General features: G+C 33.6%; 2 protein-coding genes across 3 annotated transcripts in view; one reads left to right on the forward strand and one right to left on the reverse strand.

The window, feature by feature from the left end:
* The window catches only part of LOC124363269 (ubiquitin-conjugating enzyme E2 G2), a 41,977-nt gene extending 33,419 nt beyond the window's left edge, over nt 1–8,558 (reverse strand). Inside the window, exon 1 of the mRNA XM_046818482.1 lies at nt 8,234–8,558. Coding sequence (XP_046674438.1) covers nt 8,234–8,276 — 43 coding nt within the window. The 5' untranslated portion in view covers nt 8,277–8,558. The remainder of the gene's footprint in view (nt 1–8,233) is intronic.
* A 3,515-nt stretch (nt 8,559–12,073) lies between these two features.
* LOC124363280 (longitudinals lacking protein, isoforms H/M/V-like) overlaps nt 12,074–15,615 on the forward strand; it is a 45,197-nt gene continuing 41,655 nt past the window's right edge. Inside the window, exon 1 of one of the 2 annotated variants that reach the window (XM_046818495.1) lies at nt 12,074–12,286. The gene's annotated coding sequence lies outside the window, so the exon portion shown is untranslated. The remainder of the gene's footprint in view (nt 12,287–15,615) is intronic. The other variant, XM_046818504.1, reaches the window with a different exon arrangement.

The following is a 15,615-nucleotide window of genomic DNA, read 5'->3' on the forward strand; positions in this document are numbered from 1 at the left end:
GTCGTTCACTATTACTTCTATCACATAATTTGTAAAGAAGCTTTGGATAAGACTACACCTGATTGTTGAATGAAAGTTGTAGAGAATAAAAAAATAGTTATTGATAACGCTTGGACCAATAAATGATTGCTGGGGAGGCTGTAGAGAGACTACTAATATTTTGAGTAGGGGACAGAAATTCGTCGGAAGGCTGTCTCAGTGAACATGAGGTAAACAGTGAAAATATAACACCGATAACAAAGATGATGATAAGATTATGGAAGGTATTCGGCCGCTTCGCTTTGAGGAATATTAACTTCCCTCAAATTATCTTTTAGTGAATTTACGAATATAAGTTTAATTAAATGTTTGTTTTGGGTAAATAAATAATTTAATTGCCTTTCCTTGAATTAATATACTTACCAGAATCATACAAGCCTAATTTAAACATTTTCCTGTTGTGGTTTGTGTGAAAATACAACTGTCTATATTTTATCTTGTGTTTTTGGCACACGTGGCAAGTTGGTATGTTTCATGCCATCTTGTAGTAAGGTTCCGGCACAGTTACTGTGTACCTCGCTTGTTCTGCACCCTCACTCATAAGTAAAGATAATTAGTAATAAGCATTGCGTGATTTATAAATAAATACAAATCTAATGAGTTTCCCAAAAAACTTGTTACGCCTTTAATTATTAACTTAGAACTCTAAATTATCAGTATGTCGTTCTTTAAGAGACATACAACAAATTATATATTATATTTTTAACTGTAATTATTTTTAAATTAGGAGGAGTTAATTTGGAAAAAGCTTAAATTTAAAACAAAAACTGTGTTTTTCTTCATATTTTAGATTATCACAATCAATAAAAATATCTAAAATATCTCACTTTCGCTATAATATATGGATTAATACTACCTAAACCGTCAAACTTTTTCAGATGTAATAAAGGGGTATATTTTAATGTGGTAGATGTTTTAAGTGAGATGTTTAGTGTGTGTGAGAGAGGTCGCCGGGATTCGGTAACAATAACATATATAAATCCAAAATGAAACGTCCACCACCTTCAATTCTTCCAGCGAGCACGTTACGTGTCAATAACCAACTCAGAGCTCTCCCCTACCCACGCGACTCAACGGACGGTCGCCCACTGGCCACGGACAGTGGTGGCGGCCTACCCCTCCGGCGATCCCCACCACTCCCTTTTAGGTGGTGTGATATTAGGTGCTATAACACTCCAGCACGATCTTTAGGTGCCGTGCAACTCTCGGGCATTTCCTTAGGTGCTGTGAGATTAGGTACTATAATATTAGGTGCTATGAGAATCGGCCTTATTAGACGGTTCAATTTTAGGTGCTGTGATATTAGGTGCTATTAGATTAGGTGCTGTAAACCCCCACGATTATTATCATTAAGAGCAACCACACATTGCCTCCTGAACCAACATATGCTCCATGTAACCTCAATCTCATCCGCCACTGAGTTATACAGCGTAATAGACTCCATTATGCTCTACCATCACGCATCAGTACAGTCCACAGCATGAGAGGCAGCGTCTCTGCATCATCAATAAACTCAATCATCACACCTCTCAAGAAACACAGATGAGCCACTTTCCGCCTCAGTTCCAACCGATTAAGTCGAAATATATTTAGCAGAAAACTATATCTACGAGGCCAAATGTAGTTGATGCAATTTCTTAACTTGATGAAATATTAAGTTGTTAAACATTATTGTGTACTTTTTCTAAAATTTCTAGAATAAAACAGGCTGATCATTAATTCTCAATTTGGTTTTAGGAAAGGGCTCCCCACCACTCATGTCTTGATTAGTTTAGTTGACAAAAGTTTTAAAGTCCTTTTAAAACTAGGCCTATTCTGCAGTGATGTTCTATGATCTCAGCAACACCTTTGATTGTGCCACATGAGTTTCTTCTTCATAAGTTAAAATATTTAAATAGTTAAAGCTTCTTGAATCCTACTTAGGAAACAGAGTTTGTCTCCTTAAATAATAAAGAGTTCTTGCCTTTTGCCTGTAAATTATGGAATGCTCCAGGGGACTGTTCCTGGGCCTTTACATTTTTTTTAGTATTGGTTAATGACCTAAGCGCATGTGTTCCAATGGAGGTCATCCTTTATGCAGATGATACCACCATTAACACACAGAAGATTGGCAGTCAAGCATTGGCATTATCAAAATTCAATGAAGATTTTTTTCAGAATTGGTTGCTGCTAATGAATTGGTTTTAAATGAAGAAAAAAACCTCCACAATTCTTTTTGGAATTAAAGAGAAATCTGGCCCAGTTTATAATCTTCAGAAATTTCTAGGATTCACCTTAGATCTCATGTTTAACTGGTCAATGCATATAATTGGCCTCAAAAAGAAGCAGAGCAGCAGTATTTATGCTCTGAAGTATCTGTGTGGTGAATTAGATCGGGATGGCCTCTGCCAAGCTTACTGTGGTGTGTTCCAGTCTCATATGAATTATGAGTATGTGGTAGTTCTGTCCATCCAAAGGATGTATTTCTTGTTAAAAAAAAAAAAAAAAAAACGATTCATACTATAGCTGGAGTTGGAAGGTTTGAACACTGTAGAAATTTATTTAGAGATCTTGGACTACTAACCTTGTTTTTATTGCATATTCTCCAAGGTCTGATTTATGTAGGGAAAAAGGGAGACAGGGTTCAACAAAGAGGTAAGATCCATACTCATGAAACTAGATTTAAGCATTTTGTTGCCATGCTCCAAACTAGACTCCATATGAGTGATAAGAGACCACTGATTGTCTAGTACAGGGCTGCCCAACCTACGGCCCGCGAGTCAGTTTTATATGGCCCGCCTTGTTGCCAAAACAACCAAATTTGTTTACAAGCATTTGAAATATTAAATAAATACAAATTTTGAGAACCAAGCAGTCCAGCCGATTTCACGTAGAACGAGCCGTATTCATTTGGTGGAGTATGAGTGTTGAAAGAAGTAAAGTAGTTGCAGACAGATTTCACTGACTACGGTGGTGGCTGCCGGCTGGCGAATAGAGCGCGCGTAATGCAGACCACAGCGCGCGGTGCGGCGATGTAACCCCTACCCAACTCAAGGTCACCACTCGCCACGTAATTTGTATGTCCTAGTATCCTAGTAGGCTTAATTTAAATCAATGTATTCAATTTATTGGTGACTTTTTTATTGTTCCCTCAGAATTAGAGCAAACATCCAAAAGTCTGGGTTTATATTTATTTCTACTAAAAGAACCTAAAAACATAATATATTATAAACCTTTACCTAACAACTAATAAATAATAAGAAATTACAATAATCAGGAAACAAGGGCCAAATAACCTTAAAAATCATATTTTGCACAAGATTTCTGGAACAAACCCCGGGCAATACGTTTTGTTTGGGGTTCCAAATCCCCTGGGATGTTGGCCCGCCTGTCCATAAAGGTTTTACAATGTGGCCCTTGGGTAAAAAAGGTTGGGCACCCCTGGTCTAGTAAATGCCTTAATAAAATTCATCTATAGATAAGATAGCTTAACAACTGGTTTTAAGATAAGAGTTGCGGTATTTCTGTTAAAAATGCTTTTTACTCTATCCAGGAGTTCATGAATTGAAAGTGCCAATCTTATACTTTTAAGATATATCTAAGAATTTAAAGTTGTTGGTATAACTGAGCAGGTCTAGCAAGAGCCGTGACCGGCGCGAGAGGCGAAGTGGAGTAGGGCATAGAGGGGCGAGAGGGAGGGAAGCACTGAGCCGCCTGGCCTCGCCGAGCAGCGCCGACTGCTCACAAGCAACCACTATTCACAGATACGACATTCTAACCGCAGTCTTAACTACTTATACATTAATATTAGTAATTACATCATCTATGGCTTTAAACTATATATGATGAAATAATATTATCTAGCCTATATAAAATCCTAGAACTATTTAAATAAAATAAAAAACTTACAGTTATTTAAATCAGGGGTTCTATTCCACTTAAGTCCACGTCATCCAATTCATCATCACTTTCTGGATGGCTGTCATCATTGTCATCTTCTGTGTCGGAATCTTCTCCCAAATTAATTATTATTTGTTCACTAATTTCGTTGATTTCCGGTTCTAATGCCAAGTAATCCAATTCCACTTTTTTTTACATGATTCACAAGAGAACTCCACTGTTCTCGTGTTATCTGGCTACATATCTCTACTACCAGTTGTTGAACTTCAGCTAATTTAAACAAAACGTTTCGTTTGGCTACACTTTCCTTAAGTAAACTCCATACCTTCAATAGGATTTAAATCTGGGTAGTATGGTGGTAACCTTAAAACAGAATGGCCGGCTTCTGCCAGAATAGAATCTACTTTAAACATTTTGTACTTTGATTTATTTTCTTTAATAACTGAGTACAATTCTGGTTTTAACATTTCTTTAGAAAAGTGTATGTTTCGTTCTGATAGCCACTGTATCATGTCTGCCTTTAAAGTTGACGTGGGAGCTGGGTTCAACTGCACATTGTGGTAGGGTGCATTATCACTAACAATAACAGAGTTTTGGGGTATGTTAGGAATTAATTGTGTTCGTATCCATTTTTCATAGTTGCTGAAATTCATGTCACCATGATAATCCCCTGTTTTCTTCCCAGAAATGAACGTCAATAGTGTATTATTTACAAAGCCATCTTCGTTACCGGCATGAACAATTATTATTCTCTCGCCCTTACTAACAGGGGTTTTTAAACCTGCCTCACTTCCATCACTCCAACTCAAGGGTTTTGTGTGTGTAGAATTAACGTAGGTCTCGTCCATATAGATTACTGGCCTACCTTCCGCTCGATAATTCTGGATATTTCTCAAATATTTTAAACGTAGTTCCCTTATATCACTTTTTTCAACCAATACTTTCCTGTTATTAACTGATTTCCTCCAGCGAAAGTTTAGCTTGTGTAAAACCTTACCTAACGACCATTTACTCCCTGTAAAATTAATTTTTTCTCTGAGAGCTGGTAATAGAGTTTTTACTGTTGGTCGTTCGCCATTGATTTTGTGGAACTCATTTACAGTTCGCCTGACAACGCACAAATCAAACTCATCTAACTCCGTTTTGTTCTTTACTCTATGTCTTTTTTTATTTGGTGTATAAAGCTGGGTTTCAGTCTGAACAATGGTTCTGCTTTCTGCAATAATTCTCTTTACAGACGTCAGTGATACACCCGTGGCTTCCGCTACACGACATTGAATTTGTTTTAAATGTATTCCAGCTTCAGTTTCAGCTTCACGTTTCATAAATTTGTACACATTTGGGTACTTTGGGATTATACCGACCACACCCAGACATGAATCGTTATTTGACATTTTGCTTCTACTGATTACTAGATTAGCGTAGAACAATATTTCGTCAATATAAAACAGGAATTGTCTTATCTCAAACCCCTCCCCATCCTCAGACAGAGGTCAAAGTCGAGCGGTCTAGTAGATAACGTGATTGCAGAGTCTCGCCGCCCGTTCAGCTGGTGCGTTGCTTTGTTGTACTTCCGTGTTTTAGCTCTACATTTCTCCAAACACAAAACTTCAATAAAAACAAACATTACCAAACTAAAACTAAACTCTTTATTAAAAAACACTCAAAACTTGTTTTTATTCTTGATCACACTCCGCCACCCAAAATGCGAGTGCCTCCGGACATCAGCCTTCGGTGCTGCCGAAGCCCGCGCTGATGTCGACGAAAGAAAAACATCCCTCGAGATAGTACCTATCAGTAAAATATCAAATTCTAGAGGGGCTGATCAGAAATATAAATTGAATTGTAATGGAAAGGCAATTATGTACCGTGTAAATCATGTGATGCCGCGCGGCCTGCCGTAATCGGGATTCTCGAGAAAGATAAGATAACAGCGACAACAATACCGATCACAATACCTGGAAATGCTTGTAAGTTTGTAATTAAAGAGTTGTTTTTTCATTCTATCATGTTTGTTTCTATAAATTTATATTTTCGTGTTCTTCATACTGGTGTGGTCGGTATAATCCCAAAGTACCCACATTTGCAATGATTTCTCGACTTTGGCTATGCAATACTTTTCGTCCACCAATTAGTTTACGATGCTGCTGAGCTTCCATATTAATATGAGTACAAACAACAATAACACAACCACTATATAACACCTACAACAACGAAAGCACAGCCACGTGAACGCTAGATGTCAGCACAACGGAAAGGGAAAATATGTTGTGATCAATTTGGCTGTCACAAAAGGTCAATAAAAAATAGTTCATGTAAAATACTAATTGAAAACCCTTCTAAGAGTTAAATGTAGACACTAAACTAATTCCTATACAGACTCTATGCTCAACTTGTCCATAATAAGTCAGAAAAATGAGTGATTTGAAATGGAAAAACTTTCAAATACCATACAAATGATTTTACTTTGCATTAATTTGGAACAATATTATTATTCAATACATTAAAAAGAGCTGGCAATAAATAATTGTAAATAACTATAATTAAAATGTTTTACCAAAGGTGTGCATAGTACAAGCACTGGGTATGCAATCAACACTCCACTTGTTCAGCATCTAATAACTGACACTGTCACAGACTAGAGTCCTAAAATCTGAAGTCGGCGTCTGTCTAAAGAGATCAAGTAAAATATCAAAACATTAGTGCAACGACGGTATTTATTTACAATAGCGTGACCATGGAAAATGGACTTTTTTTCATGGGTTGGGCATTTATAGCCAAGTATTATTATCACAGGTGCATATAAACTGGGGGGAAAGTATATTATTGTATTATATTGATGCCTTTCGGGCATTATTGCGTTAAGGAGCAGGGGCATCACGTGATCTGGGATTCGACTTTTGCAAGCTCGAGTTAATTCTTTTTCTAAAAGAGCAAGTAGTGCGCAGCACTGCGCAGCGGGCAGGCATCGTTGACAGGATTAACGTACTAGTCAGCATCATTTCAGTAACTTATCACTTACCTTAATGAACATCCAACACAAAGGTGTGCCATTACCACTACTGAACTAGGAGGTTAAGAATAGACACGGAGGAACAAAATAGTTCAAAATGGCGTCCCTTCTTTATTTGAGAGAGTCGCGGAGTAATACCAAACTGTCAAATATGGATAGTATTGCCAGAGGTACTGTCAAAAACAGAGTTTTCAGAGGATTTCAAAAAATCATAACTCCTTTAAATTTTGTTGCCAACAAATTTTTTCTTCACTATTGTTTTCAGGAAAAAAAAATGAACATACCTTTCCATGGTCATGTTATTGTAAATTGTTACCGCAATGACAATAGATATACTTGCATAGATATTCCATTACCTATGAAGGCATGATGAATGCGAAACTCGTCAAGGCCAAACCACATCATACACTTACAGTATATGGAATAGGGGAATTAGCCTACCTAATCGGATAAAAACATCGAACAATTCGTTACTACAACCGAATATTGAGTGTAGGCCGTTGATTAACACGTTCAATGCGGTTGCGGTAGATCTACTGCACGGCTGCCTCGCGCCAGGCGCGTATGACGTAGATCTACTGCACAGCGCCATTGTTTAGAAACCCAGTCAGTGTGCTCTCAGCACTCGTCGTGTATGGTTGTCCGTTTTGCAGCAGCGAACGTGTTAAAGTCTACCCAAAAAAAGTTATTTGCAGAAGAAATTCTGTTTAGAACATGAAAATGTGTGTACAGATGGTGCAGAGGATTAGGTATTGTTTTAATTAATTACTATTGGTTGATTACAATGATAGTTTTAATAATTAAACATCTTTTGACAGTTTCGATATAAAAAACCGGGTCGGCTTATCGTACTCTACCCATCAAGTCTATGAGTCATTTATTAGATACTGGAACAAGCAGAGTGAGAATTGGAGTATTAGTGTACAACACTTATATTTTTGTATTCAATAGGTATTTCAAATCAATAATTTGGTTCCCTGGTTAAATTGTGGTGGTAGCTGATTACTCTGATTGCTATATTGCAACCATCCTAAATTTCAAACATTTTATTAACTTATAATTTGTGATATAATAAAATTTCTGAAGCTAAAAACATACTAGCTTATTTGAATAAATAGTTTTAAGTGGTTTTAGATCAATCCAGTTAAAGTCATAGACTTAAAAGTAAATACATCTATTAATTATTGTTTTTAATTTAAGATGAATATAACCCTAGCTTAACGTGAGACTTATTTTAATTACGCTGTAAGTTTCATTTTAGCTTCTCACGTTAATTATACCAAGAGAAAAAAATGTACTTACGTTTATATTCTGCCATTAGTCTTCTTAGGGCAGAGCCAGCCATTTTCCATGCTACAATCTAGGTTAATCAGGAAAATCTCAAAATAGCTATATAGATATAATTTAATCAACTAAACATTGTTCTTTACTGGAAATATTCTTTCACATATTTATCTATGCATGACCTTAACACTATATCATACAACATACGCTGTTTCATTATCCAGATACTTTGCTATTAAATGAGTGAGAACCATCTACATTACCAAGCATTTAGCTTACAAGCAGAAACAAGATTTTACGTAGAGTAGACTGTTGCTAAGCAGGCAGGCTCTCATGCAATGCCGTGTCTTGTCTAGTGTCTAGATGCCTACTAGCTTTGATTATGCATCAGTCTCTGGGAAAACAAACTAGTTAGCCAGAATCAACAGAAGTCTGTGACAACTCCCAGTACTGAAAATGCGGCGCTGGCGCTATTAGTACAACTCGAAATATAGACTGCTGTATTGTTTTCTACATTTCTCCAAGTAAAATTATCTTTCAATGTCGCAACTTATCTTATATTGAATTTTGTGTGATCATACGGTTAAAGAAATTAAATTAAATTTATTGCTTACTTGAATATTTTATATAAGCAAATATTACATTCAAAGATAAATTAAAAGACTTTTCTACACCAATGACAAAGGACACATTTTATGCCTACGAGGTGATATCGGGTGGCCACCACGCTCACCGGACTTGACACCTTGCAATTTCTTCCTATACTTCAATACCTCAAATGTAGTGTTTCAGAATCGTCCAGGAACCGTAGATACATTAAAGAAAGCGTTAACAAACAAGGTTGCTGCTATTTCACCGGAGATGACGCCCGAGCAATGGACTTTCGACAGAGAGATTTAATTAATGCATCAACATTGAAGGTCAGCTCTAAGTAATGTATTGTTTAAAACCCGTACTCGATGGCTGGAGTTTAATGTAAAATGTTAATGGCACTTTGTATACCGGTACTTAATTTTATTCAAATGTATTTTTGTATCTTATAAGGTTTTGTTTTCTTGCCTTCTAAAATAGGAGAGTTGGTACTGCCGCACCCAGTACCATATTTCATGGTTATATTTTTTAAACTAACATTATAAATTGTATAAGGTCAAGATGAAAAATTGCATTCCATTACCTTACAAATAACGTTTACTTAAAAATAACTTGAAACAAAACAAGACCTAATCTGAACAAAATACAAGTTAGAAGAATTTACAACTTTTACATAAGTTGTTGATAAAATGTATAAAAAACATTAGAATACATGAACTAGTTAAAAACGCAACTGGGAACAGTTATCTGGATGAAGTTCTGTTTTAGTTGCATAAATAAATCTGGAATAGTTAGGCAACATGTGTTAAAATGTCAAATGTTAAATCTCTTGTGAATCTATTGTGTTTGTTTAGAAATTGATTTATTCTATTATTTACTCTTTGTTATTATGTTTACCCTTAAGTCTGGTGCACACCTATTCCTGATCGCTCAACCAAATCGCATTGATTGACATGTACCATCATCAAACTCAGTATTCGTCACATAGAAATGAAGCTTCACGTACGATTTGAAGTTGAAAGGTTTGTTCATTTTCTATATATCATGCAGAGAGACAGACATACACAAATACATTTTGTCTTAGACCTTCCAGTAAACAAGAACGCTAACGCTCAGCAAACGATAAAAAATCAAATGTTTTAAACACAATTAGGTATGTATTTCATTTAACCAACATTTGTACATGTGGTTTTGGTTTTGGCAGGTCCAGCCGCCGCCGCCTTAAAAGTTAAGAAGTCTTTAAATGGCCAAATATGAGTAGGAAACATATGATAGACGGCTAAAAATAATGTAAGGCGTAATTTAATGAGAAGTGTTTGAAATAATTACTTCAAAGTACTGAAGTATTCGAACAAATCAAAAATAATTATAAAATCGGTACAGTTTTAAATCTGACTCAGGCGGAAGATGTGAACAAATAAAAAATAATTATAAAATCGGTACAGTTTTAAATCTGACTCAGGCGGAGGATGTGAATAGGGGTGATAGCCGAATACTTGAGCGTAGTCACTATGTCTAAAGTATTGCATTGTTTAAAAATATAAAAATGGTTCCTGATAAGAAAGAAATTGTGTTTGTTGGATAGTTTTAATTCATAAGTAATCACGCAACACGAATGTGCACTGTAAGTAATTATAAAAACTCAAATGCAATGAATGACGAGTGGCCTGCAATGCAGAACACGGGAGTGGACGGACGCGATCCACCATATTAAAATCAGAGCTAATGGGAAATGGTCCTTGTCTGCATTGTAGGCTACAAGAGTGTATGGACATTCTGCAAAAATGCCAACGGAGTGAAAATGTTTAAGGGGTAGTTTGTTATGAGTAAAACTTTGATCTATTGGCCACTTTTTATATTAATTCCTAGTGCGTACCTTGGTACCTTAAAAGTGAACATTTCCATGATGATCGTTGGAGAGGGGGAATGTTTTGGCGTTTTGCATGGTTTACGGAAGCAAAATGTCTCAAATTCTATAAGTGATAGAGGGTTGATATTTTTTAATTGGTCCAAGAAAATAGCATCCATAATCTGTAGTCTGGGGTTTACAAAATATTAAAAGCTAACATAAAATTTAAAAAAAACAGTGCCGAAAGAATGGAGTTTGATTTACACAAACAGGAGGGACACTGGCGGAAGCGTTGTTTTACTTAAACCCATGTTACAGATACAAAACTTAAATAACTGAACAATTTTTAATCATCCCTTTATGGCTTTTAGAACTATACAAATTTAAGTTTTCAAATTGAAAAGTAAACTTTCGAGAAACAATAAAAGACCAAATCAATGCACTTTATTAGTTTACTACGTTAAAAATGCACAGGATCATAAGTGACATCTTCACTATTTTCTTCTTTCTTGCAGTTTTGTTCTAAAGTTTTATTCGCTTCAACTTTTCACACTTATCTTCTTATATCTTCATAAGGTTACGCCAAGCCCACATCTTGACTTTGTTTGTTGTTGTAACGCCAGGGGATAATGATGCTTGCTTGAGGCCCGTGATTGTGTTCACATTTAAAAGTTGTATTCACTGACAGAATTTATCACTAAAGTTTCCACAAGACTTTTTAAAACACTTTTGGTCCTATAAAAATGTATGACAATATTACATTTGATAAATGTATCTTTACGTTACTGGATGGCTCTTCCATTTATATCTTTTACGTGCATATGATTATATTATTGTATTTTTGAAACAGTCACAATCCTAAACTATAAAATTATATGTTTTCTCTTGAAATTATACTAACCCAAGCTACAAATAAGAAATAAATTAGAGTGTAAAATTATAATATTAATCTAGATCAAAGTTAATGAGCTGAGAATGTAGAACATAATTGAAATACAGTGCATAGTGTAAAAAAACAATACCTTAAAATAAAATCTGAAATATTATAATGGAAATTATTTTGAACATTTATAAACCAGTGATGAATGGGATTAAAATACAAAACATGAGGAATTTTCTTTGTTTTATGACTTATGGAAGTATTATCATAATTCTTATTTACATACAAAAATTTCTCGTTATAAGAGATGTTAAGTTTAGTAATAGATTTACATTTGATGGAAAAAGATAGCAGTCTACTTAAAATATACGCATATGGTTGTATAATTACATTATAAATAAATAAATATAAGCGTGTATACATATAAAATCATTATTCGAATCATTATATATACAGTATAAAATATATATATTCGACATAATGATTTTATATGTATACATACTTATTTCTTGTCTCTCTCTAACAAGTTTACATACATTCATATCTTGTATGACATAACCTAAAAATAAAATGGATGTAAAGTTTGTCTGAGTTTTCTGATGTACATTTTAGTTGTTTGTTTGTATGTTTATAATGTTTATTCTGTTGTATTAAATTAATTTATTATTATTTTGGTCAGCACTGACTGAAAAAGCTTTAATTATACTTAAGAAGAATTTTAGAATTATCAAGGTCCAATATTAGTCACAAGGTAAAAAGTATTTTTATTAGTCAATTCAATCAAATTTTGATTAAAAGGGGTATACATTTGTGTAATAATAGTTTAAGTTGCTAATGGGTTATAAATTAATTGTATTAGTTTAATTAACCTACAAGTGACTGTATAATAGGGCTGCTACTATATTTCTGATATTAAACTGTTCTACTGGGGCATTGAATGTTACATTGATAAAATAGTGGTTATACTTGTCATGTGGTGTGTTTTGTGTAATAGTCGAGTTTATTATAACCTATTTGATTATTCAAAATATTTAAATTTTTATTGGTTGACTCTTTACCATTTCATAATGAATCACACCTTTATATTAGCCAGCATAGTTTTCAAGGGTACTACTCTTATCTGAGAAATTGAAAGATCGGACAGAGTACAACATGCAGACTTATATTTTTTATGTCACTTTGTATTTAGACATTTAATATATCAAATACACATTACATAGAAAAAAATCGTTCAGTTTAGTGTTGCTTCCTTCAAACTACAGATTTCCTTTTAACACATTAACCCTTTAAGTGCTGTTTACAATGTTTGCAAGTATGTGTTAAAACTAAATAATATGTACATAAAATTTAACAGTAGCCTAAAACATATTATATGTCCTTTTAAAGGCAAAAATCACAAAATAATAAAATATAATAACAGTTCCTTATCATTGTATGTACAATAGATATTAAATATTTTCTTATAGATAAGTGTTTACTTTTTTCACATTTAGCAGAGCATAGCAGTTTATTATACTTATTCAAATAAACTTCAAAATATACAAAATAAAGACAAATTTATTAGAAGTGCAAATATGTAAATACAGCTTGCGCATTTATAGTTTAGGAAAAGGCACACAAACAAACAAAATGTTTTTGTTCTTGTTGAAAAACCGAAAAATTTGGCAAAGTCAAACAATTAACTTCAACAGGTGAATCTTATAGCACCTAAAAAAGTTCTTGTTGGTATTTTACATGTTTGTGAGCGGTAATGACTGAAGAAAGCAAAAAAAAATAATAAGACACTAAAGGAAAGTCAAAGCTACTTTAGTTATCAACATTAACAGAATAACTCGTGGATAGAATATAACTGCTATTAGCAACGACGATTCTTGCTGATAATATGTATACCTAAAATCATTTGTAGATTTCTGACTGAATTTAGGAAAAAACAAGATTTTTTCTTTCGTCTGTTATACTGACAAAGGGGTAACCATGGTCCAACCGCCTCCGGTCCAGTATTGATAGATTATATACTGTAGTTATTGCATGAGTGTTTCGATAATGGCATGTGTTGGTAGAATAGTTGTTCAACTGATTTGTGCAATGTGCATGCGAATTGTTGTGTACAGATAGTTATTAATTCTTTACTTGTAAATCTCTTTGCTCTTTGAAATTTTTCTAGTTTATTCTCTATATATTTTAATATTAGTTTAGTGCTTAGAAGTTAAAATAGGCACGTAAGAAAGAACAAGACTGAATGAGACATTAGATGCTGTTACTGATGGTAAATTGGCCTATAGTTTTTCAATCACAGTGATTTTGGTGAACAAATACATTACAAAAAAAAACAATGACTTTTTAACACCTTACCTCAACTTATTTAGGCTAATTTTACAGTAAGAAACCTAAAGAAGGAGCTTAAATTTGTATGTCTTCTCTTCTTGTTACTACTATATCTCTCTAACAGTTTTTTAGTTCTAATTTAATTATTTTGCTAGATTACTATATTTTTCATAACTAATAAGGTATATGTACAAAATACATTATGTATTCCTGACATTGTATAAAGTTTAAAAAGGTTATTACTTACACCAAAGTAAATTAAAAAAGTTCCCTTTTAAATATGTTTTGTGAAGTGCTTGTTTATGTGTCTATATTAATTTACTTTAAAATTCGTAACTTATACCCTATTAAGAGCAAAAACATTGTTATCTTGTATACTTATTTGTCTTAATAATACCTGACTTTGAGCTAAAAATAAAAGAAACAGTTTAACTCACCTCAAAATGGCATGTGTGTAAAAATTATAAAATCAAATTGTACACATACTGAATTAGCAGTAAGAAACGTACAAGATATGTAAAACGTATATTATAATGTGACAAATCATATAATACCACATAGATTACGTGTATGAAAATAGCCTTATTGCATAGTTCCATATTTAATTTGTGAGCACCTAAGAAGTAAGTGTAAAAAGTTTCATGTAATTTCTTCTGTAGTTCTTAATTTACGTGGTGAGATAGAAAGTTATCAAAACCATTTCTAGCGAGCATCTGGGATTTAAGACAAAAATGATTACAATGTGCCATATCAATCTGTTCTTTAGTTTCAGAGATTTCCTGTTAAAAAATTCTTTGTCAACTGTATTGCAATGTTTCATGAATTTCCACTACGTATTGTTTATAAAAATAAAAAAAATCTATTTATCTATTATTTAGCCTATCTATAGAATATACTTGTATACCTAAAGGTAATTGTAATGTTTTAAACAACTTTAAACATTATAAAAAGTGTCATTGACACGTTCATGACAATGGGTTATTCCCAAACTTTTTTATTTGCCATCAAATTATTCATAATACTGGTAAACAACCATAATCTTATTTTACGTTAAATATCTAAGTATAACGATAAATGTATGTAGACTTCAAACCTGCAAAAAAATAATTATTTCAATATTTTGATTTTAATATTTATCCGTGTATCCAAAGGAGTACCTAAAAAATTAATTTACTTTAAAAATTGAGCAATCGTGTGCCCAACGGGGTACATGTTAGTCTAAGGTATTTATTTAAGCTTGGGATCACAATTAAAACAAATCACCAAGACAGGCAAATAATAAAAACGAAACAAAGAAATTTATAGCTACGTATACCCCAACAGGTGTACTACGCGCTTCACAAAAGCTTGATTTGCACCCAATTGGGTACATGACAGTAGTTGTGAAAGATTATGTCGTGAACATGTTAAAAGTATCATGGTATGGCTGTAATATTTTCAAACCTGTTTCTCAGTGAGCACCTAATAAGTAGACAAACTTGAGTACTAAATTTCAAGCAAATGCGTTCTGCGGTTTTAGAAATATTGTGATGATTCAGTCAGTGGATTTGGCTTATGTATATGTAAATTTTGATGTAACTCACATATCTCACTCAATTGGACACAGTGTTTTTTGTTTGGAGGACGAACCTGACTGTGTGGTGTTTTCTTGGTAATGTTATTTCTTTTGATTTTTGGGTAAAATTTTAAACAATCAAAAAATTAAATTAGTCCAATTTTAGGAAATCATGCGTGCCAATAAGCAGTACAGTATTA

This window comes from Homalodisca vitripennis, chromosome 1 (genome assembly GCF_021130785.1).
Source record: "Homalodisca vitripennis isolate AUS2020 chromosome 1, UT_GWSS_2.1, whole genome shotgun sequence".
NCBI classification, from domain to species: domain Eukaryota; kingdom Metazoa; phylum Arthropoda; class Insecta; order Hemiptera; family Cicadellidae; genus Homalodisca; species Homalodisca vitripennis.